This window comes from Salmo salar, chromosome 17 (assembly GCF_965601325.2).
Source record: "Salmo salar chromosome 17, fSalSal1, whole genome shotgun sequence".
In the NCBI taxonomy this organism is placed as follows: domain Eukaryota; kingdom Metazoa; phylum Chordata; class Actinopteri; order Salmoniformes; family Salmonidae; genus Salmo; species Salmo salar.
Window position 1 is genome coordinate 88,059,119 of NC_138307.1, and position 26,048 is coordinate 88,085,166.

The window sequence follows — 26,048 nt, forward strand, 5'->3', positions numbered from 1 at the left end:
AAGCGAAGACCCCCTTGAGGAGAACTTTAAAATCATACCGTCCACCTTCATTCTTCTACTGCATCTGTTAACAGCCTTTATAGAGACTAACGGACTGGGAACCTGACGGGAGGGGAAACGGGACCGCGATAGGGAACCTGACGGGAGGGAAGGGAAACGGGACCGCGATAGGGAACCTGACGGGAGGGGAAACGGGACCGCGATAGGGAACCTGACGGGAGGGAAGGAAACGGGACCGCGATAGGGAACCTGACGGGAGGGAAGGAAACGGGACCGCGATAGGGAACCTGACGGGAGGGAAGGAAACGGGACCGCGATAGGGAACCTGACGGGAGGGGAAACGGGACCGCGATAGGGAACCTGACGGGAGGGGAAACGGGACCGCGATAGGGAACCTGACGGGAGGGGAAACGGGACCGCGATAGGGAACCTGACGGGAAGGAAACGGGACCGCGACAGGGAACCTGACGGAAGGGAAACGGGACAGCGATAGGGAACCTGACGGGAGGGAAACGGGACCGCGATAGGGAACCTGACGGGAGGGAAACGGGACCGCGATAGGGAACCTGACGGAGGGGAAACGGGACCGCAACAGGGAACCTGACGGGAGGGAAACGGGACAGCGACAGGGAACCTGACGGGAGGGAAACGGGACCGCGATAGGGAACGTGACGGGAGGGAAACGGGACCGCGATAGGGAACCTGACGGAGGGGAAACGGGACCGCGACAGGGAACCTGACGGGAGGGAAACGGGACAGCGACAGGGAACCTGACGGGAGGGAAACGGGACCGCGACAGGGAACCTGACGGGAGGGAAACGGGACCGCGACAGGGAACCTGACGGAGGGGAAACGGGACCGCGACAGGGAACCTGACGGGAGGGAAACGGGACCGCGACAGGGAACCTGACGGGAGGGAAACGGGACCGCGACAGGGAACCTGACGGGAGGGAAACGGGACCGCGATAGGGAACCTGACGGGAGGGGAAACGGGACCGCGATAGGGAACCTGACGGGAGGGGAAACGGGACCGCGATAGGGAACCTGACGGGAGGGGAAACGGGACGCGATAGGGAACCTGACGGGAGGGAAACGGGACAGCGACAGGGAACCTGACGGGAGGGAAACGGGACCGCGACAGGGAACCTGACGGGAGGGAAACGGGACCGCGATAGGGAACCTGACGGGAGGGAAACGGGACCGCGATAGGGAACCTGACGGGAGGGAAACGGGACCGCGATAGGGAACCTGACGGGAGGGGAAACGGGACCGCGATAGGGAACCTGACGGGAGGGGAAACGGGACCGCGATAGGGAACCTGACGGGAGGGGAAACGGGACCGCGATAGGGAACCTGACGGGAGGAAAACGGGACCGCGATAGGGAACCTGACGGGAGGGGAAACGGGACCGCGATAGGGACCCTGACTGAGGGAAACGGACAGCGATAGGGAAATCTGACGGGAGGGAAACGGGACCGTGTAAACAACATTCAACAATTGACTAAGAAAATATGAGCAGCAAGAGTCCACACCTGTTTTGGTGTAACAGACACAACTTAGACTACATGGATAGAAGAACAACTGGGTTTAAAAAGACAAGAGTCCAGGGAATTACAGAAGTGGAAATGTCCATATTGTGAAACCCTGATAATAAAAATCAGCCAATCACGATCAACCCACCCCTTCTAAAAAGTACACAAAAGGACGGATAAGAGTCACAATCAGATTATTTGCTTGTCCGGCTGAAAACCAACTGGGGAAAAAAAGACCGCTTACCGATCCAACAATGAACGTGAGTTTTTAGGCTACATTTTACAACGGCATAAATGTACCACACTAAACACTGTTATATGTAACCAGACCTGCATTTCCATATAATGAGCAGAAAATGAAAACATAGAATTACATAAAAGAAGATAATTTAACAGACTCTCTCTGTGATAATATCTCATGTTTCAGACCCTGAAGTTTCTCCACGTGTTGCTGCTGGCAGTAACAGTTCATTCTAAAGGCTTGATGTTCCAGCCTCTGGACTGTGCTGATATCTACAACGACGGATCCAAGGCCAGCGGCGTCTACAGGATCTACCCTGCTGGACCCAACTCTCCTCGCTACGTCTACTGTGATATGGATACCGACGGAGGGAAATGGACCGTGAGTAGGCTACCTGGAAGGAAACTATTTAACAGAGTACATAACCAGTGTTCAGACCACACTAGAGTCAGCCTCGACGCCGCCGGACCACACTAGAGTCAGCCCCGACGCCGCCGGACCACACTAGAGTCAGCCACGACCCCTCCGGACCACACTAGAGTCAGCCTCGACCCCTCCGGACCACACTAGAGTCAGCCCCGACCCCTCCGGACCACACTAGAGTCAGCCCCACCGGACCACACTAGAGTCAGCCCCTCCGGACCACACTAGAGTCAGCCCCTCCGGACCACACTAGAGTCAGCCCCTCCGGACCACACTAGAGTCAGCCCCTCCGGACCACACTAGAGTCAGCCCCTCCGGACCACACTAGAGTCAGCCTCGACCCCTCCGGACCACACTAGAGTCAGCCTCGACCCCTCCGGACCACACTAGAGTCAGCCTCGACCCCTCCGGACCACACTAGAGTCAGCCCCTCCAGACCACACTAGAGTCAGCCCCTCCAGACCACACTAGAGTCAGCCCCTCCAGACCACACTAGAGTCAGCCCCTCCAGACCACACTAGAGTCAGCCCCTCCAGACCACACTAGAGTCAGCCCCGACCCCTCCAGACCACACTAGAGTCATCCCCTCCAGACCACACTAGAGTCATCCCCTCCAGACCACACTAGAGTCATCCCCTCCAGACCACACTAGAGTCATCCCCTCCAGACCACACTAGAGTCAGCCCCTCCAGACCACACTAGAGTCAGCCCCTCCAGACCACACTAGAGTCAGCCCCTCCAGACCACACTAGAGTCAGCCCCTCCAGACCACACTAGAGTCAGCCCCTCCAGACCACACTAGAGTCAGCATCAACATGCTACATCGACATTCACTGATCTTGTTGAAGTATTTTAAGACCACAGTATTCTGCCAGATTAGAGGTCTGATCAACAGTATTCTGCCAGATAAGGAGGTCTGATCAACAGTATTCTGCCAGATAAGGAGGTCTGATCAACAGTATTCTGCCAGATAAGGAGGTCTGATCAACAGTATTCTGCCAGATAAGGAGGTCTGATCAACAGTATTCTGCCAGATAAGGAGGTCTGATCAACAGTATTCTGCCAGATAAGGAGGTCTGATCAACAGTATTCTGCCAGATAAGGAGGTCTGATCAACAGTATTCTGCCAGATAAGGAGGTCTGATCAACAGTATTCTGCCAGATAAGGAGGTCTGATCAACAGTATTCTGCCAGATAAGGAGGTCTGATCAACAGTATTCTGCCAGATAAGGAGGTCTGATCAACAGTATTCTGCCAGATAAGGAGGTCTGATCAACAGTATTCTGCCAGATAAGGAGGTCTGATCAACAGTATTCTGCCAGATAAGGAGGTCTGATCAACAGTATTCTGCCAGATAAGGAGGTCTGATCAACAGTATTCTGCCAGATAAGGAGGTCTGATCAACAGTATTCTGCCAGATAAGGAGGTCTGATCAACAGTATTCTGCCAGATAAGGAGGTCTGATGAACAGTATTCTGCCAGATAAGGAGGTCTGATGAACAGTATTCTGCCAGATAAGGAGGTCTGATCAACTGTTGGCACTTGACGACATGGCCTAGATGCTTACACTTTCTCCTCTCCTTCACCCCCCTCCCTCTTCCCCTCCTCCCCCCTCCCTCTTCCCCTCCCCCCCCTCCTCCTCTCTCTCCCCCCTCCTCTCTCTTCCCTCCTCCTCTCTGGGTGATATTAATTACCAGGTAGAATAGGACTGGTTTAGACACCAGGTGGGTGATATTAATTACCAGGTAGAATAGGACTGGTTTAGACACCAGATGGGTGATATTAATTACCAGGTAGAAGAGGACTGGTTTAGACACCAGGTGGGTGATATTAATTACCAGGTAGAAGAGGACTGGTTTAGACACCAGGTGGGTGATATTAATTACCAGGTAGAAGAGGACTGGTTTAGACACCAGGTGGGTGATATTAATTACCAGGTAGAAGAGGACTGGTTTAGACCTGAGACACCAGGTGGGTGATATTAATTACCAGGTAGAAGAGGACTGGTTTAGACACCAGGTGGGTGATATTAATTACCAGGTAGTAGCGGACTGGTTTAGACACCAGGTGGGTGATATTAATTACCAGGTAGAAGAGGACTGGTTTAGACACCAGGTGGGTGATATTAATTACCAGGTAGAAGAGGACTGGTTTAGACACCAGGTGGGTGATATTAATTACCAGGTAGAAGAGGACTGGTTTAGACACCAGGTGGGTGATATTAATTACCAGGTAGAAGAGGACTGGTTTAGACACCAGGTGGGTGATATTAATTACCAGGTAGAAGAGGACTGGTTTAGACACCAGGTGGGTGATATTAATACCAGGTAGAAGAGGACTGGTTTAGACCTGAGACACCAGGTGGGTGATATTAATTACCAGGTAGTAGAGGACTGGTTTAGACACCAGGTGGGTGATATTAATTACCAGGTAGAAGAGGACTGGTTTAGACACCAGGTGGGTGATATTAATTACCAGGTAGTAGAGGACTGGTATAGACACCAGGTGGGTGATATTAATTACCAGGTAGAAGAGGACTGGTTTACACACCAGGTGGGTGATATTAATTACCAGGTAGTAGAGGACTGGTTTAGACACCAGATGGGTGATATTAATTACCAGGTAGAAGAGGACTGGTTTAGACACCAGGTGGGTGATATTAATTACCAGGTAGAAGAGGACTGGTTTAGACACCAGGTGGGTGATATTAATTACCAGGTAGAAGAGGACTGGTTTAGACACCAGGTGGGTGATATTAATTACCAGGTAGAGGAGGACTGGTTTAGACACCAGGTGGGTGATATTAATTACCAGGTAGAAGAGGACTGGTTTAGACACCAGGTGGGTGATATTAATTACCAGGTAGAAGAGGACTGGTTTAGACCTGAGACACCAGGTGGGTGATATTAATTACCAGGTAGAAGAGGACTGGTTTAGACACCAGGTGGGTGATATTAATTACCAGGTAGAAGAGGACTGGTTTAGACCTGAGACACCAGGTGGGTGATATTAATTACCAGGTAGTAGAGGACTGGTTTAGACACCAGGTGGGTGATATTAATTACCAGGTAGAAGAGGACTGGTTTAGACACCAGGTGGGTGATATTAATTACCAGGTAGAAGAGGACTGGTTTAGACACCAGGTGGGTGATATTAATTACCAGGTAGTAGAGGACTGGTTTAGACACCAGGTGGGTGATATTAATTACCAGGTAGAAGAGGACTGGTTTAGACACCAGGTGGGTGATATTAATTACCAGGTAGTAGAGGACTGGTTTAGACACCAGGTGGGTGATATTAATTACCAGGTAGAAGAGGACTGGTTTAGACACCAGGTGGGTGATATTAATTACCAGGTAGTAGAGGACTGGTTTAGACACCAGGTGGGTGATATTAATTACCAGGTAGAAGAGGACTGGTTTAGACACCAGGTGGGTGATATTAATTACCAGGTAGAAGAGGACTGGTTTAGACACCAGGTGGGTGATATTAATTACCAGGTAGAATAGGACTGGTTTAGACACCAGGTGGGTGATATTAATTACCAGGTAGAAGAGGACTGGTTTAGACACCAGGTGGGTGATATTAATTACCAGGTAGAAGAGGACTGGTTTAGACACCAGGTGGGTGATATTAATTACCAGGTAGAAGAGGACTGGTTTAGACACCAGGTGGGTGATATTAATTACCAGGTAGAAGAGGACTGGTTTAGACACCAGGTGGGTGATATTAATTGCCAGGTAGAAGAGGACTGGTTTAGACCCGAGACACCAGGTGGGTGATATTAATTACCAGGTGGAAGAGGACTGGTTTAGACACCAGGTGGGTGATATTAATTACCAGGTAGAAGAGGACTGGTTTAGACACCAGGTGGGTGATATTAATTACCAGGTAGTAGAGGACTGGTTTAGACACCAGGTGGGTGATATTAATTACCAGGTAGAAGAGGACTGGTTTAGACAGCAGGTGGGTGATATTAATTACCAGGTAGAAGAGGACTGGTTTAGACACCAGGTGGGTGATATTAATTACCAGGTAGAAGAGGACTGGTTTAGACACCAGGTGGGTGATATTAATTACCAGGTAGAAGAGGACTGGTTTAGACACCAGGTGGGTGATATTAATTGCCAGGTAGAAGAGGACTGGTTTAGACCCGAGACACCAGGTGGGTGATATTAATTACCAGGTGGAAGAGGACTGGTTTAGACACCAGGTGGGTGATATTAATTACCAGGTAGAAGAGGACTGGTTTAGACACCAGGTGGGTGATATTAATTGCCAGGTAGAAGAGGACTGGTTTAGACCCGAGACACCAGGTAGGTGATATTAATTACCAGGTAGAAGAGGACTGGTTTAGACACCAGGTGGGTGATATTAATTACCAGGTAGAAGAGGACTGGTTTAGACACCAGGTGGGTGATATTAATTACCAGGTAGAAGAGGACTGGTTTAGACACCAGGTGGGTGATATTAATTACCAGGTAGAAGAGGACTGGTTTAGACACCAGATGAGTGATATTAATTACCAGGTAGAAGAGGACTGGTTTAGACACCAGGTGGGTGATATTAATTACCAGGTAGTAGAGGACTGGTTTAGACACCAGGTGGGTGATATTAATTACCAGGTAGAAGAGGACTGGTTTAGACACCAGGTGGGTGATATTAATTACCAGGTAGAAGAGGACTGGTTTAGACACCAGGTGGGTGATATTAATTACCAGGTAGAAGAGGACTGGTTTAGACACCAGGTGGGTGATATTAATTACCAGGTAGAAGAGGACTGGTTTAGACACCAGGTGGGTGATATTAATTACCAGGTAGAAGAGGACTGGTTTAGACACCAGGTGGGTGATATTAATTGCCAGGTAGAAGAGGACTGGTTTAGACCCGAGACACCAGGTGGGTGATATTAATTACCAGGTGGAAGAGGACTGGTTTAGACACCAGGTGGGTGATATTAATTACCAGGTAGAAGAGGACTGGTTTAGACACCAGGTGGGTGATATTAATTACCAGGTAGAAGAGGACTGGTTTAGACACCAGGTGGGTGATATTAATTACCAGGTAGAAGAGGACTGGTTTAGACCCGAGACACCAGGTGGGTGATATTAATTACCAGGTAGAAGAGGACTGGTTTAGACACCAGGTGGGTGATATTAATTACCAGGTAGAAGAGGACTGGTTTAGACACCAGGTGGGTGATATTAATTACCAGGTAGAAGAGGACTGGTTTAGACCCGAGACACCAGGTGGGTGATATTAATTACCAGGTGGAAGAGGACTGGTTTAGACACCAGGTGGGTGATATTAATTACCAGGTAGAAGAGGACTGGTTTAGACACCAGGTGGGTGATATTAATTACCAGGTAGAAGAGGACTGGTTTAGACACCAGGTGGGTGATATTAATTACCAGGTAGAAGAGAAAACCAGCAGGCTCTGAACCTGGTCGGGGGGGGGGGTAAAAGGTGAATACCTCTGTTGTAAAAAAAGGTTCACCTCTCGTCTGTTCGATGCAGGTCTGGACACCATCTACCTCCTGACCCTGAAAAAGACGTACGAGTTGAGGGTGGACATGGAGGACTTCGACGGACAGAAAGCATACGCTTTCTACGCCTCCTTCGCCATCTCTCCCGAAGTCACAGATCCTGAACTGGACGGCTACAAACTTCAGGTTACTGGCTTTAAAGATGGAGGAGCAGGTGAGAACAGTTCAACTTCATTAGAGAAACATCTGGGCTGTATTCATTAGTCCAGAGTTCAGCTAGGTCCCCTCATTCGGTTCTGTTTGATTTCTAGTGAATACAGCTGATCTGGGATCAGTTTATTAGAGATCATAATGAAGAGTACTACGTAGAACGGATGGGGGGGGGGGGACGACGACCTGGTCCTAGATCACATTGAGACATTGTAGACTGATTTTTGACAGAGGTCTCTGGGCAGTAGCCTATGTGGTAAATCGGTTCTTTAACATCTGACCTGCGTTTCCCGCTTGAACCAAGGGGACTCTCTCACCCATCACAGCGGTATGAAGTTCTCCACCTTCGACAGAGACCAGGACGCCCACGAGACCAACTGCGCAGTCAGCGCAGTCGGAGGTTATTGGTTCAACGACTGTTACCTCTCAAACCCAAACGGTCTTTATACGTGGGGACTGAACTCACAGATGGGGGTCAACTGGAGGGGATGGAAGACCTTCTACTCTGTGAAAGTCATATCCATGAAGATTAGACCTGTGAAGTTCCTTAACAAAATCCTGTAGTTAAAAATGGTTCTTTAAAATGCTAGATTGGAAGACTTTTTGCATGTTTTCATTTTTTTTTGGACTCTATACACAGTGTAACATGTCGTATAAAACTTTTTTTTTTTTAAACTCTCCTGTGAAAATGTTCCTTTTCAAAGCTCATTATTCTGTTAAACCCAAATCATGTTGTTGCCTCGTCCAATATACTGGTATTTGTGGCTGGGTCTGTTGTGGTGCCCATATTACCTCCACATCGGCAGTCATGGGTCAAGACCACAGTAACATTCTGCTGAGTCAATTTCATCTCCTATAATGAACTCTGGACATGGTGGATAAACCCACCTGACTACACACCAATCAATCAGGTCCTAACGGCCCGGTCCTTGGTAGAACCCATACTGACTACACACTAATCAATCAGGTCCCTAACGGCCCGGTCCTTGGTAGAATCCATACTGACTGACTACACACCAATCAATCAGGTCCTAACGGCCCGGTCCTTGGTAGAACCCACCTGACTACACACTAATCAATCAGGTCCCTAACGGCCCGGTCCTTGGTAGAACCCATACTGACTGACTACACACCAATCAATCAGGTCCTAACGGCCCGGTCCTTGGTAGAACCCATACTGACTGACTACACACCAATCAATCAGGTCCCTAACGGCCCGGTCCTTGGTAGAACCCATACTGACTGACTACACACCAATCAATCAGGTCCTAACGGCCCGGTCCTTGGTAGAACCCATACTGACTGACTACACACCAATCAATCAGGTCCTAACGGCCCGGTCCTTGGTAGAACCCATACTGACTACACACCAATCAATCAGGTCCTAACGGCCCGGTCCTTGGTAGAACCCATACTGACTGCACACCAATCAATCAGGTCCCTAACGGCCCGGTCCTTGGTAGAACCCATACTGACTGACTACACACCAATCAATCAGGTCCTAACGGCCCGGTCCTTGGTAGAAGCCATACTGACTGACTACACACCAATCAATCAGGTCCTAACGGCCCGGTCCTTGGTAGAACCCACCTGACTACACACTAATCAATCAGGTCCTAACGGCCCGGTCCTTGGTAGAACCCATACTGACTGCACACCAATCAATCAGGTCCCTAACGGCCCGGTCCTTGGTAGAACCCATACTGACTGACTACACACCAATCAATCAGGTCCTAACGGCCCGGTCCTTGGTAGAACCCATACTGACTGACTACACACCAATCAATCAGGTCCTAACGGCCCGGTCCTTGGTAGAACCCATACTGACTGACTACACACCAATCAATCAGGTCCTAACGGCCCGGTCCTTGGTAGAACCCACCTGACTACACACTAATCAATCAGGTCCTAACGGCCCGGTCCTTGGTAGAACCCATACTGACTGCACACCAATCAATCAGGTCCTAACGGCCCGGTCCTTGGTAGAACCCATACTGACTACACACCAATCAATCAGGTCCTAACGGCCCGGTCCTTGGTAGAACCCATACTGACTGACTACACACCAATCAATCAGGTCCCTAACGGCCCGGTCCTTGGTAGAACCCATACTGACTGACTACACACCAATCAATCAGGTCCTAACGGCCCGGTCCTTGGTAGAACCCATACTGACTGACTACACACCAATCAATCAGGTCCTAACGGCCCGGTCCTTGGTAGAACCCATACTGACTGACTACACACCAATCAATCAGGTCCTAACGGCCCGGTCCTTGGTAGAACCCACCTGACTACACACTAATCAATCAGGTCCTAACGGCCCGGTCCTTGGTAGAACCCATACTGACTGCACACCAATCAATCAGGTCCTAACGGCCCGGTCCTTGGTAGAACCTATACTGACTACACACCAATCAATCAGGTCCTAACGGCCCGGTCCTTGGTAGAACCCATACTGACTACACACCAATCAATCAGGTCCTAACGGCCCGGTCCTTGGTAGAACCCACCTGACTACACACTAATCAATCAGGTCCTAACGGCCCGGTCCTTGGTAGAACCCATACTGACTGACTACACACCAATCAATCAGGTCCTAACGGCCCGGTCCTTGGTAGAACCCACCTGACTACACACTAATCAATCAGGTCCTAACGGCCCGGTCCTTGGTAGAACCCATACTGACTACACACCAATCAATCAGGTCCTAACGGCCCGGTCCTTGGTAGAACCCATACTGACTACACACCAATCAATCAGGTCCTAACGGCCCGGTCCTTGGTAGAACCCACCTGACTACACACTAATCAATCAGGTCCCTAACGGCCCGGTCCTTGGTAGAACCCATACTGACTGACTACACATCAATCAATCAGGTCCTAACGGCCCGGTCCTTGGTAGAACCCATACTGACTACACACCAATCAATCAGGTCCTAACGGCCCGGTCCTTGGTAGAACCCATACTGACTGACTACACACCAATCAATCAGGTCCTAACGGCCCGGTCCTTGGTAGAACCCATACTGACTGACTACACATCAATCAATCAGGTCCCTAACGGCCCGGTCCTTGGTAGAACCCATACTGACTGACTACACATCAATCAATCAGGTCCCTAACGGCCCGGTCCTTGGTAGAACCCATACTGACTACACACCAATCAATCAGGTCCCTAACGGCCCGGTCCTTGGTAGAACCCATACTGACTACACACCAATCAATCAGGTCCTAACGGCCCGGTCCTTGGTAGAACCCATACTGACTACACATCAATCAATCAGGTCCCTAACGGACCGGTCCTTGGTAGAACCCATACTGACTACACACCAATCAATCAGGTCCTAACGGCCCGGTCCTTGGTAGAACCCATACTGACTACACACTAATCAATCAGGTCCTAACGGCCCGGTCCTTGGTAGAACCCATACTGACTACACACTAATCAATCAGGTCCCTAACGGCCCGGTCCTTGGTAGAACCCATACTGACTACACACCAATCAATCAGGTCCCTAACGGCCCGGTCCTTGCTAGAACCCATACTTCCTACCCTTTAATTGTATAAAATGTCTATGGATATATATGCTATGCTTATCTGTTACTTGGCAAAACAAGGTCATCAAATCTCATTTATTTATATAGCCCTTCTTACATCAGCTGATATCTCAAATGTGCTGACATGTCATCTAAGAATATATGGTTTTGTTTACATTCTCATATCCATAATCAATATGTAAAGGACAGACAAGGAAGTGAAGTGTTTACACTGGAAATTGGTCATGTGACAATAAACAACATGTGAAAACATTCCACAGACTGGTTAGTGGTCAGAATATCCAGACTGGTTAGTGGTCGGAATATCCAGACTGGTTAGTGGTCAGAATATCCAGACTGGTTAGTGGTCAGAATATCCAGACTGGTTAGTGGTCAGAATATCCAGACTGGTTAGTGGTCAGAATATCCAGACTGGTTAGTGGTCAGAATATCCAGACTGGTTAGTGGTCAGAATATCCAGACTGGTTAGTGGTCAGAATATCCAGACTGGTTAGTGGTCAGAATATCCAGACTGGTTAGTGGTCAGAATATCCAGACTGGTTAGTGGTCAGAATATCCAGACTGGTTAGTGGTCAGAATATCCAGACTGGTTAGTGGTCAGAATATCCAGACTGGTTAGTGGTCAGAATATCCAGACTGGTTAGTGGTCAGAATATCAAGACTGGTTAGTGGTCAGAATATCCAGACTGGTTAGTGGTCAGAATATCCAGACTAGGTAGTGGTCAGAATATCCAGACTAGGTAGTGGTCAGAATATCCAGACTGGTTAGTGGTCAGAATATCCAGACTGGTTAGTGGTCAGAATATCCAGACTGGTTAGTGGTCAGAATATCCAGACTGGTAGAAACATCCCCCAGACTGGTTAGTGGTCAGAATATCCAGACTGGTTAGTGGTCAGAATATCCAGACTGGTTAGTGGTCAGAATATCCAGACTGGTTAGTGGTCAGAATATCCAGACTGGTTAGTGGTCAGAATATCCAGACTGGTTAGTGGTCAGAATATCCAGACTGGTTAGTGGTCAGAATATCCAGACTGGTTAGTGGTCAGAATATCCAGACTGGTAGAAACATCCCCCAGACTGGTTAGTGGTCATTACTAATACAGGTCTTAGAATATCCAGACTGGTTAGTGGTCATCACTAATACAGGTCTTAGAATATCCAGACTGGTTAGTGGTCGGAATATCCAGACTGGTTAGTGGTCAGAATATCCAGACTGGTTAGTGGTCAGAATATCCAGACTGGTAGAAACATCCCCCAGACTGGTTAGTGGTCATTACTAATACAGGTCTTAGAATATCCAGACTGGTTAGTGGTCATCACTAATACAGGTCTTAGAATATCCAGACTGGTTAGTGGTCATCACTAATACAGGTCTTAGAATATCCAGACTGGTTAGTGGTCATCACTAATACAGGTCTTAGAATATCCAGACTGGTTAGTGGTCATCACTAATACAGGTCTTAGAATATCCAGACTGGTTAGTGGTCAGAATATCCAGACTGGTTAGTGGTCATCACTAATACAGGTCTTAGAATATCCAGACTGGTTAGTGGTCAGAATATCCAGACTGGTTCATGGTCATCACTAATACAGGTCTTAGAATATCCAGACTGGTTAGTAGTCATCACTAATACAGGTCTTAGAATATTCAGACTGGTTAGTGGTCAGAATATCCAGAATGGTTAGTGGTCAGAATATCCAGACTGGTTAGTGGTCATCACTAATACAGGTCTTAGAATATCCAGACTGGTAGAAACATTCCACAGACTGGGTAGTGGTCAGAATATCCAGACTGGTTAGTGGTCATCGCTAATACAGGTCATAGAATATTCAGACTGGTTAGTGGTCATTCCTAATACAGGTCTCAGAATATCCAGACTGGTTAGTGGTCATTACTAATACAGGTCTAAAAATATCCAGACTGGTTAGTGGTCAGAATATCCAGACTGGTTAGTGGTCAGAATATCCAGACTGGTTAGTGGTCAGAATATCCAGACTGGTTAGTGGTCATCACTAATACAGGTCTTAGAATATCCAGACTGGTTAGTGGTCAGAATATCCAGACTGGTTAGTGGTCATTACTAATACAGGTCTTAGAATATTCAGACTGGTTAGTGGTTAGAATATCCAGACTGGTTAGTGGTCAGAATATCCAGACTAGTAGAAACATTCCACAGACTGGTTAGTGGTCAGAATATCCAGACTGGTAGAAACATTCCCCAGACTGGTTAGTGGTCAGAATATCCAGACTGGTTAGTGGTCAGAATATCCAGACTGGTTAGTGGTCAGAATATCCAGACTGGTAGAAACATTCCACAGACTGGCTAGTGGTCAGAATATCCAGACTGGTAGAAACATTCCACAGACTGGTTAGTGGTCAGAATATCCAGACTGGTTAGTGGTCAGAATATCCAGACTAGTAGAAACATTCCACAGACTGGTTAGTGGTCAGAATATCCAGACTGGTAGAAACATCCCACAGACTGGTTAGTGGTCAGAATATCCAGACTGGTAGAAACATTCCACAGACTGGCTAGTGGTCAGAATATCCAGACTGGTTAGTGGTCATCGCTAATACAGGTCTTAGAATATCCAGACTGGTTAGTGGTCATCACTAATACAGGTCTTAGAATATCCAGACTGGTTAGTGGTCAGAATATCCAGACTGGTTAGTTGTCATTACTAATACAGGTCTTAGAATATCCAGACTGGTTAGTGGTCAGAATATCCAGACTGGTAGAAACATCCCCCAGACTGGTTAGTGGTCAGAATATCCAGACTGGTTAGTGGTCATTACTAATACAGGTCTTAGAATATCCAGACTGGTTAGTGGTCAGAATATCCAGACTGGTAGAAACATCCCCCAGACTGGTTAGTGGTCAGAATATCCAGACTGGTTAGTGGTCATTACTAATACAGGTCTTAGAATATCCAGACTGGTTAGTGGTCAGAATATCCAGACTGGTTAGTGGTCAGAATATCCAGACTGGTAGAAACATTCCACAGACTGGTTAGTGGTCAGAATATCCAGACTGGTAGAAACATCCCACAGACTGGTTAGTGGTCAGAATATCCAGACTGGTAGAAACATTCCACAGACTGGCTAGTGGTCAGAATATCCAGACTGGTAGAAACATTCCACAGACTGGCTAGTGGTCAGAATATCCAGACTGGCTAGTGGTCAGAATATCCAGACTGGTAGAAACATCCCACAGACTGGTTAGTGGTCAGAATATCCAGACTGGTAGAAACATCCCCCAGACTGGTTAGTGGTCAGAATATCCAGACTGGTAGAAACATTCCACAGACTGGTTAGTGGTCAGAATATCCAGACTGGTAGAAACATTCCACAGACTGGTTAGTGGTCAGAATATCCAGACTGGTAGAAACATCCCACAGACTGGTTAGTGGTCAGAATATCCAGACTGGTAGAAACATTCCCCAGACTGGCTATCAGCACGGAGAAAGACCACTGGAATCACGTAGAGTGTATATGTGTGTTTCCACCAGGATCAGTCAGTACTCATAAAGCACATTCACAACCTTTACTATATAAAAAAACATTAAAACACTGTCCAAAATGAGGAAAATATTGTGATATGATATTTTGGCCGTTTATCCCAGCTCTATAATCATATTCTTCCCTGTGGCTCAGTTGGTAGAGCATGGTGTTTGCAACGCCAGCATGGTGTGTGCAACGCCAGGGTTGTGGGTTCAATTCCCACGGGGGGCCAGTACAAAAATAATGCATGAAATGAAATGTATGCATTCACTACTGTAAGTCGCTCTGGATAAGAGCATCTGCTAAATGACTAAAATGTACAATTATATCCTAGCCTATCCAAAGCTAGTATTGATGAAGAAGCACTTCACTATCTCTCCCCAGGCTGTTAATACAGAGGTGATGGGAGGAGGAGGAGGGTCTATACCAACTACACTTCCTTCACCATCTCTCCCCAGGCTGTTAATACAGAGGTGATGGGAGGAGGAGGAGGAGGGTCTATACCAACTACACCTCCTTCACTATCTCTCCCCAGGCTGTTAATACAGAGGTGATGGGAGGAGGAGGAGGAGGGTCTATACCAACTACACCTCCTTCACCATCTCTCCCCAGGCTGTTAATACAGAGGTGATGGGAGGAGGAGGAGGAGGAGGGTCTATACCAACTACACCTCCTTCACCATCTCTCCCCAGGCTGTTAATACAGAGGTGATGGGAGGAGGAGGAGGGTCTATACCAACTACACCTCCTTCACTATCTCTCCCCAGGCTGTTAATACAGAGGTGATGGGAGGAGGAGGAGGGTCTATACCAACTACACCTCCTTCACCATCTCTCCCCAGGCTGTTAATACAGAGGTGATGGGAGGAGGAGGAGGAGGAGGAGGGTCTATACCAACTACACTTCCTTCACTATCTGCATCTTCCCATAAATCTAACAGGGATAATAAACCTCTTCAGAATGGCATGGCTCCCAAAGTTTATATACTTATTCTGTGTAATACCGATTAACCCACCGAAGACATTGTTTAAATAAATATCCAGAGTCATGACATACTTTATATGGACAAATAAAACTCACAGAATAAAAAGGAAAGTTTTCCCACCTTCCCCGAGTCCGAGGGTTGGTTTTATCCTTCCCCGAGTCCGAGGGTTGGTTTCAACCTTCCCCGAGTCCGAGGGTTGGTTTTATCCTTCCCCGAGTCCGAGGGTTGGTTTCAACCTTCCCGAGTCCGAGGGTTGGTTTTAACCTTCCCGAGTCCGAGGGTTGGTTTCAACCTTCCCGAGTCCGAGGGTTGGTTTCAACCTTCCCGAGTCCGAGGGTTGGTTTCAACCTTCCCGAGTCCGAGGGTTGGTTTTAACTTTCCCGAGTCCGAGGGTTGGTTTTAACCTTCCCCGAGTCCGAGGGTTGGTTTTATCCTTCCCCGAGTCCGAGGGTTGGTTTCAACCTCCCCGAGTCCGAGGGTTGGTTTTATCCTTCCCGAGTCCGAGGGTTGGTTTTAACCTTCCCGAGTCCGAGGGTTGGTTTTAACCTTCCCCGAGTCCGAGGGTTGGTTTCAACCTTCCCCGAGCCCGAGGGTTGGTTTCAACCTTCCCGAGCCCGAGGGTTGGTTTTAACCTTCCCGAGTCCGAGGGTTGGTTTTAACCTTCCCGAGTCCGAGGGTTGGTTTTAACCTTCCCCGAGTCCGAGGGTTGGTTTTATCCTTCCCGAGTCCGAGGGTTGGTTTCAACCTTCCCCGAGTCCGAGGGTTGGTTTTAACCTTCCCGAGTCCAAGGGTTGGTTTTAACCTTCCCGAGTCCGAGGGTTGGTTTTAACCTCCGAGTCCGAGGGTTGGTTTCAACCTTCGAGTCCGAGGGTTGGTTTCAACCTTCCCGAGTCCGAGGGTTGGTTTCAACCTCCCCGAGTCCGAGGGTTGGTTTTAACCTTCCCCGAGTCCGAGGGTTGGTTTTAACCTTCCTGACTTGGAATTGTATCAACTCACCACCCAGGACTTTTACTTGAAGCATCTTGAAGATGCTCATCCCCAGAATCTTTTAATGTGTCTTTCTTCAGAGGATAAAGACAAGAACATTAACCATATGGGGGGGGGGACACTCCCAACCGTATGGGGGGGGGGGGGGGGCACTCCCAACCGTATGGGGGGACGACGACACTCCCAACCGTATGGGGGGGGGGGGGGGGACGACGACACTCCCAACCGTATGGGGGGGGGGGGGGGGGGGGGGCACTCCCAACCGTATGGGGGGGGGGGGGGGGGGCACTCCCAACCGTATGGGGGGGGGGGGGACACTCCCAACCGTATGGGGAGGGGGGGGACACTCCCAACCGTATGGGGAGGGGGGGGACACTCCCAACCGTATGGGGAGGGGGGGGACACTCCCAACCGTATGGGGGGGGGGGGGGACACTCCCAACCGTATGGGGGGGGGGGGGGGACACTCCCAACCGTATGGGGAGGGGGGGGACACTCCCAACCGTATGGGGAGGGGGGGGACACTCCCAACCGTATGGGGAGGGGGGGGACACTCCCAACCGTATGGGGAGGGGGGGGGACACTCCCAACCGTATGGGGAGGGGGGGGACACTCCCAACCGTATGGGGAGGGGGGGGACACTCCCAACCGTATGGGGAGAGGGGGGACACTCCCAACCGTATGGGGAGGGGGGGGACACTCCCAACCGTATGGGGAGGGGGGGGACACTCCCAACCGTATGGGGAGGGGGGGGACACTCCCAACCGTATGGGGAGGGGGGGGACACTCCCAACCGTATGGGGAGGGGGGGGACACTCCCAACCGTATGGGGAGGGGGGGGACACTCCCAACCGTATGGGGAGGGGGGGGACACTCCCAACCGTATGGGGAGGGGGGGGACACTCCCAACCGTATGGGGAGGGGGGGGACACTCCCAACCGTATGGGGAGGGGGGGGACACTCCCAACCGTATGGGGAGGGGGGGGACACTCCCAACCGTATGGGGAGGGGGGGGACACTCCCAACCGTATGGGGAGGGGGGGGACACTCCCAACCGTATGGGGAGGAGGGGGACACTCCCAACCGTATGGGGAGGGGGGGGACACTCCCAACCGTATGGGGAGGGGGGGGACACTCCCAACCGTATGGGGAGGAGGGACACTCCCAACCGTATGGGGAGGAGGGACACTCCCAACCGTATGGGGAGGAGGGACACTCCCAACCGTATGGGGAGGAGGGACACTCCCAACCGTATGGGGAGGAGGGACACTCCCAACCGTATGGGGGGGAGGGACACTCCCAACCGTATGGGGAGGGACACTCCCAACCGTATGGGGAGGGACACTCCCAACCATTTGGGGAGGGACACTCCCAACCATATGGGGAGGGACACTCCCAACCATATGGGGAGGGACACTCCCAACCATATGGGGAGGGACACTCCCAACCATATGGGGAGGGACACTCCCAACCATATGGGGACACTATAACATTCTATATTCACTGTCTCACTCTCTCTTTCACACTCACTCCTCTCGCTCGCTCACCTTCTTGCCCTCTGATTGGTCGGGGCTGACGTATGACAGCTTCCTGCGGACGTAAAACAACATGTCGTCCTGTTCCCGCGGCGACAGCTTCTCCATGAAGTACGTGGAGAACATCCATGTCCAGAACACGATGCGGTCGTCTTTAAAGCACCCTGGGAGAAAACAGAGGTCAGAGGTCAGAGGTCAGTCCTTAAAGCACCCTGGAAGAAAGGTCAGAGGTCAGAGGTCAGTCCTTAAAACACCCTGGAAGGAAACAGAGGTCAGAGGTCAGTCCTTAAAACACCCTGGAAGGAAACAGAGGTCAGAGGTCAGAGGTCAGTCCTTAAAGCACCCTGGAAGGAAACAGAGGTCAGAGGTCAGTCCTTAAAACACCCTGGAAGGAAACAGAGGTCAGAGGTCAGTCCTTAAAGCACCCTGGAAGAAAGGTCAGAGGTCAGACCTTAAAACACCCTGGAAGAAAGGTCAGAGGTCAGAGGTCAGTCCTTAAAGCACCCTGGAAGGAAACAGAGGTCAGTCCTTAAAGCACCCTGGAAGAAAACAGAGGTCAGAGGTCAGAGGTCAGTCCTTAAAACACCCTGGAAGTAAACAGAGGTCAGAGGTCAGTCCTTAAAGCACCCTGGAAGGAAACAGAGGTCAGAGGTCAGTCCTTAAAGCACCCTGGAAGGAAACAGAGGTCAGAGGTCAGTCCTTAAAGCACCCTGGAAGAAAGGTCAGAGGTCAGTCCTTAAAGCACCCTGGAAGAAAACAGAGGTCAGAGGTCAGTCCTTAAAGCACCCTGGAAGACAGAGGTCAGAGGTCAGTCCTTAAAGCACCCTGGAAGGAAACAGAGGTCAGAGGTCAGTCCTTAAAACACCCTGGAAGGAAACAGAGGTCAGAGGTCAGAGGTCAGACCTTAAAGCACCCTGGAAGGAAACAGAGGTCAGAGGTCAGTCCTTAAAACACCCTGGAAGGAAACAGAGGTCAGAGGTCAGTCCTTAAAGCACCCTGGAAGGAAACAGAGGTCAGAGGTCAGTCCTTAAAGCACCCTGGAAGACAGAGGTCAGAGGTCAGTCCTTAAAGCACCCTGGAAGAAAACAGAGGTCAGAGGTCAGAGGTCAGTCCTTAAAGCACCCTGGAAGAAAGGTCAGAGGTCAGTCCTTAAAGCACCCTGGAAGGAAACAGAGGTCAGTCCTTAAAGCACCCTGGAAGAAAACAGAGGTCAGAGGTCAGTCCCTTAAAACACCCTGGAAGGAAACAGAGGTCAGAGGTCAGAGGTCAGACCTTAAAGCACCCTGGAAGGAAACAGAGGTCAGAGGTCAGTCCTTAAAGCACCCTGGAAGAAAACAGAGGTCAGAGGTCAGTCCTTAAAGCACCCTGGAAGGAAACAGAGGTCAGAGGTCAGTCCTTAAAGCACCCTGGAAGAAAACAGAGGTCAGAGGTCAGTCCTTAAAGCACCCTGGAAGGAAACAGAGGTCAGAGGTCAGTCCTTAAAGCACCCTGGAAGAAAACAGAGGTCAGAGGTCAGTCCTTAAAGCACCCTGGAAGAAAACAGAGGTCAGAGGTCAGAGGTCAGTCCTTAAAGCACCCTGGAAGAAAACAGAGGTCAGAGGTCAGTCCTTAAAGCACCCTGGAAGAAAACAGAGGTCAGAGGTCAGTCCTTAAAGCACCCTGGAAGGAAACAGAGGTCAGAGGTCAGAGGTCACTCCTTAAAGCACCCTGGAAGGAAACAGAGGTCAGAGGTCAGTCCTTAAAGCACCCTGGAAGAAAGGCAGAGGTCAGAGGTCAGTCCTTAAAGCACCCTGGAAGGAAACAGAGGTCAGAGGTCAGTCCTTAAAGCACCCTGGAAGGAAACAGAGGTCAGAGGTCAGTCCTTAAAGCACCCTGGAAGAAAACAGAGGTCAGAGGTCAGAGGTCACTCCTTAAAGCACCCTGGAAGGAAACAGAGGTCAGAGGTCAGAGGTCAGTCCTTAAAGCACCCTGGAAGGAAACAGAGGTCAGAGGTCAGTCCTTAAAGCACCCTGGAAGAAAACAGAGGTCAGAGGTCAGTCCTTAAAGCACCCTGGAAGGAAACAGAGGTCAGAGGTCAGTCCTTAAAACACCCTGGAAGAAACAGAGGTCAGAGGTCAGTCCTTAAAGCACCCTGGAAGGAAACAGAGGTCAGAGGTCAGTCCTTAAAGCACCCTGGAAGGAAACAGAGGTCAGAGGTCAGTCCTTAAAGCACCCTGGAAGAAAACAGAGGTCAGAGGTCAGAGGTCAGTCCTTAAAACACCCTGGAAGGAAACAGAGGTCAGAGGTCAGAGGTCAGTCCTTAAAGCACCCTGGAAGGAAACAGAGGTCAGAGGTCAGTCCTTAAAGCACCCTGGAAGAAAACAGAGGTCAGAGGTCAGTCCTTAAAGCACCCTGGAAGGAAACAGAGGTCAGAGGTCAGAGGTCACTCCTTAAAGCACCCTGGAAGAAAGGACAGAGGTCACTCCTTAAAGCACCCTGGAAGAAAACAGAGGTCAGAGGTCAGTCCTTAAAGCACCCTGGAAGAAAGGTCAGAGGTCACTCCTTAAAGCACCCTGGAAGGAAACAGAGGTCAGAGGTCAGTCCTTAAAGCACCCTGGAAGAAAACAGAGGTCAGTCCTTAAAACACCCTGGAAGGAAACAGAGGTCAGAGGTCAGACCTTAAAGCACCCTGGAAGGAAACAGAGGTCAGAGGTCAGTCCTTAAAACACCCTGGAAGAAAACAGAGGTCAGAGGTCAGTCCTTAAAGCACCCTGGAAGAAAACAGAGGTCAGAGGTCAGTCCTTAAAGCACCCTGGAAGAAAACAGAGGTCAGAGGTCAGAGGTCAGTCCTTAAAACACCCTGGAAGGAAACAGAGGTCAGAGGTCAGTCCTTAAAGCACCCTGGAAGAAAACAGAGGTCAGAGGTCAGTCCTTAAAGCACCCTGGAAGGAAACAGAGGTCAGAGGTCAGAGGTCAGTCCTTAAAGCACCCTGGAAGAAAACAGAGGTCAGAGGTCAGAGGTCACTCCTTAAAGCACCCTGGAAGGAAACAGAGGTCAGAGGTCACTCCTTAAAGCACCCTGGAAGGAAACAGAGGTCAGAGGTCAGTCCTTAAAGCACCCTGGAAGAAAACAGAGGTCAGAGGTCAGACCTTAAAGCACCCTGGAAGGAAACAGAGGTCAGAGGTCAGTCCTTAAAACACCCTGGAAGAAAACAGAGGTCAGAGGTCAGTCCTTAAAGCACCCTGGAAGGAAACAGAGGTCAGAGGTCAGTCCTTAAAGCACCCTGGAAGGAAACAGAGGTCAGAGGTCAGTCCTTAAAGCACCCTGGAAGAAAACAGAGGTCAGAGGTCAGTCCTTAAAGCACCCTGGAAGAAAACAGAGGTCAGAGGTCAGTCCTTAAAACACCCTGGAAGGAAACAGAGGTCAGAGGTCAGTCCTTAAAACACCCTGGAAGGAAACAGAGGTCAGAGGTCAGTCCTTAAAGCACCCTGGAAGGACAGAGGCAGAGGTCAGAGGTCAGTCCTTAAAGCACCCTGGAAGAAAACAGAGGTCAGAGGTCAGTCCTTAAAGCACCCTGGAAGGAAACAGAGGTCAGAGGTCAGTCCTTAAAGCACCCTGGAAGGAAACAGAGGTCAGAGGTCAGTCCTTAAAGCACCCTGGAAGAAAACAGAGGTCAGAGGTCAGTCCTTAAAGCACCCTGGAAGGAAACAGAGGTCAGAGGTCAGTCCTTAAAACACCCTGGAAGAAAACAGAGGTCAGAGGTCAGTCCTTAAAGCACCCTGGAAGAAAACAGAGGTCAGTCCTTAAAACACCCTGGAAGAAAACAGAGAGAGGTCAGAGGTCAGTCCTTAAAGCACCCTGGAAGGAAACAGAGAGAGGTCAGAGGTCAGTCCTTAAAGCACCCTGGAAGGAAACAGAGGTCAAAGGTCATCCTTAAAACACCCTGGAAAGGTCCTATCACAGTTATCAGATCAAGAGGAGGACGGCACAGGGCCACTCCTGATTTACAGTAAACTCATAGAGAAACAGTCTACTGTAATATGCCACTCCTGATTTACAGTAAACTCATAGAGAAACAGTCTACTGTAATATGTCACTCCTGATTTACAGTAAACTCGTAGAGAAACAGTCTACTGTAATATGCCACTCCTGATTTACAGTAAACTCGTAGAGAAACAGTCTACTGTAATATGCCACTCCTGATTTACAGTAAACTCAGAGAAACAGTCTACTGTAATATGTCACTCCTGATTTACAGTAAACTCATAGAGAAACAGTCTACTGTAATATGCACGCCTGAGTGGCAGTAAACTCTAGAGAAACAGTCGACTGTAATATGCCACTCCTGAGTTTACAGTAAACTCAGGAGAGGCAGATCTACAGTAGACTGTGTCACTCCTGAGTTTACAGTAAACTCAGAGAGAGGCAGTCTACTGTACAGTATGCCATCCTGATTTACAGTAAACTCAGAGAAACAGTCTACTGTAATATGCCACGCCTGGCATATTACAGTAAACTCATAGAGAAACAGTCTACTGTAATATGCCACTCCTGATTTACAGTAAACTCGTAGAGAAACAGTCTACTGTAATATGCCACTCCTGATTTACAGTAAACTCGTAGAGAAACAGTCTACTGTAATATGCCACTCCTGATTTACAGTAAACTCACAGAGAAACAGTCTACTGTAATATGTCTTAAGAGGCTTATTGGCTTTGTCCTCAGGCAGATAGAATGGAGGTGAGATGATGTTCTCCCATCCTAAACGGCACCCATACAGAGCCTTCAGAAAGTATTCATACCCCTGGACTTATTCCACATGTTGTCGTGTTACAGCCTGAATTTAAAAATGGATCACATTTTATTTGGTCACTGATCTACACACACACACACAGACACACACACACACACACACCACGCTACTCCACAATACCAAAGTGGAATTTTGTTTTTAGGAATTTTTTTAAACAAATTAATTCATAATGAAAAGCTGAAATGTATTGAGTCAATATATTTTCAACCCCTTGTGTTATGGCGAGCCTAAATAAGTTCAGGAGTAAAAAAAATGTGCTGAACAAGTCACATAATAAGTTGCATGGACTCACTCTGTGTGCAATAATAGTGTTGAACATGATTTTTTTAATGACTACCTCATCTCTGTACCTCCACACGTACAATTATCTGTTAGGTCCCTCAGTCGAGGAGTGAATTTCAAACACAGATTCAACCACAAAGACTTGGAAGGTTTTACATTGCAAAGAAAGGCACCTATTGGTAGATGGGTAAAAAAAAGATTTTAAAAGCAGACATTGAATATATCCCTTTGAGCCTGGTGAAGTTATTAACTACACGTTGGATGGTGTATCAATACACCCAGTCACTACAAAGATACAGGCGTCCTTCCTAACTCAGTTGCCGGAGAGGAAGGAAACCACTCGGGGATTTCACCTAAATGACAGAGTGAAAAGAAGGAAGTCTGTACAGAATAAAAAAAAATATTCTAAAAACATGCATCCTGTTTACAACAAGATAGTAAAACTGCAACAAAAAAAAAGTGTCCATGCAATTAACTTTTTGTCCTGAATACAAAGTGTTATGTTTGTGGCAAATCCAACACAACACATTACTGAGTACCACTCTCCATATTTTCAAGCATAGTGGTGGCTGCATCATGTTATGGGTGTGCTTGTGATCGTTAAGGACTGGGGAGTTTTTCAGGATAAAAAAGAAACAAAATGGAGTTAAGCACAGGCAAAATCCTTGAGGAAAACCTGGTTCAGTCCGCTTTCCACCAGACACTGGGAGAGGAATTCACCTTTCAGCAGGACAATAACCTAAAACACAAAGGTCAAATCTACACTGGGAGAGGAATTCACCTTTCAGCAGAACAATAACCTAAAACACAAGACCAAATCTACACTGGGAGAGGAATTCACCTTTCAGCAGGACAATAACCTAAAACACAAAGGTCAAATCTACACTGGAGTTACTTACCAAGACAACAGTGAATGTTCCTGAGTGGCTGAGTTACAGGTTTCATTTAAATCTGCTTGGAAATCTATGACAAGATCTGAAAATGGCTTTCTAGCAAAGATCAACAACCATCTTGACAGAATTTGAAGAATTTAGAAAATATATATTTTTTAAATGGGTAAATATTGCACAATTCAGATGTGGAAAGCTCTTAGAGCCTTACCCAGAAAGACTCACAGCTCTTAGAGACTTACCCAGAAAGAATCACAGCTCTTAGAGCCTTACCCAGAAAGACTCACAGCTCTTAGAGACCGACCCAGAAAGACTCACAGCTCTTAGAGACCTACCCAGAAAGACTCACGGCTCTTAGAGACCTACCCAGAAACACTCACGGCTCTTAGAGACCTACCCAGAAACACTCACGGCTCTTAGAGCCTTACCCAGAAACATTCACAGCTCTTAGAGCCTTACCCAGAAACACTCACAGCTCTTAGAGCCTTACCCAGAAACACTCACAGCTCTTAGAGCCTTACCCAGAAAGACTCACAGCTCTTAGAGACTGACCCAGAAAGACTCACAGCTGTAAATCGCTGCCAAATGTGATTCTAACATGTGTTGACTCAGAGCGTTGAATAATTAATTATCTAATCAAGATATAAGTGCTTTACAAATGTTAGAATTTGTAAAGCACTTTCACAGCGTATTTTGTGTAGATCGTTGACAAAAAAAATGACAACAGAATCCATTTTAATCCCACTTCCACAACAAAATGTGGAAGAAGTCAAGGAGTGTGAACACTTCCTGAAAGCTCTGTATATTGTGCACTACTTTTGACCAGAGCCCATTGGGTCAGTAGTTTCCATTTCCATACAGTTTCACTGGTGCACTATATATAGGCAATAGGGTACCATTTCGGAGACAGACAGGGTTCTTCTCTAAATGGAGGGAAGCAGCTTCTGACACAAAATGGCCGTTCAGTTTAACTGCTCATTCATGAGAAACACATTCCCTCCATGCCATTTCATTACAGTGAGATTCAATTCAGTGCAACTTAAATCTACTGAAGCGCTTGTCCGACTTTGTTTTGCTTCCAACGTGACGTCAAAAGTCACGATGGGCATTTGGTTTAAATAACTTGTATTTATACATGCGTGTACATTACTCAAAGAAAATCCTCCTGAAACCATAAAATGCTGAAAGTGAAGCCTTTGTTCCTCTCAGACGAGTCTAGTTTCTACAGACAGAACGACAGGGAAGTGAAATACCACCACATTTCCTGATCCTTGTATTTTTTTTAAATTTTATTTAACCTTTATTTAACTCGGCAAGTCAGTTAAAAGAACAAAATGATTACATTTACAATGGACGGGCCTACACCGGACAAAACCCCGGACGACACCGGGCCAATTGTTCGCCGTTCCTACGGGACTCCCGATCACGGCCGCTTGTGATACAGCCTGGATTCGAACCAGGGTGTCTGTAGTGACGCCCTCTAGCACTGAGATGCAGCGTCTTTAAACCCCGCTGCGTCACTCGAGAGCCTCAACACACACACAACACAACACACACACAAACACACACAACATAATCTGACAGCGCTGCTAAACAATTTCCCACCAGAGTACAGAACGCAGCCA

At 48.4% G+C, this 26,048-nt stretch overlaps 2 protein-coding genes across 2 annotated transcripts in view; one reads left to right on the forward strand and one right to left on the reverse strand.

The window, feature by feature from the left end:
- Nucleotides 1–26,048, reverse strand: part of LOC106594004 (uncharacterized protein KIAA0930 homolog) — a 92,191-nt gene that overhangs the window by 39,644 nt on the left and 26,499 nt on the right. Inside the window, exon 2 of the mRNA XM_082964360.1 lies at nt 18,471–18,622. Within this exon, the coding sequence (XP_082820486.1) occupies nt 18,471–18,622 (152 nt within the window). The remainder of the gene's footprint in view (nt 1–18,470; nt 18,623–26,048) is intronic.
- Nucleotides 1,648–11,704, forward strand: LOC106596262 (microfibril-associated glycoprotein 4). The gene is made up of 6 exons (XM_082964372.1): nt 1,648–1,792; nt 1,960–2,242; nt 7,642–7,896; nt 8,197–8,803; nt 8,860–9,390; nt 9,451–11,704. The coding sequence occupies exons 1-4, from the start codon at nt 1,787–1,789 to the stop codon at nt 8,454–8,456; spliced, it is 804 nt and encodes a 267-aa protein (XP_082820498.1). The 5' UTR covers nt 1,648–1,786; the 3' UTR covers nt 8,457–8,803; nt 8,860–9,390; nt 9,451–11,704.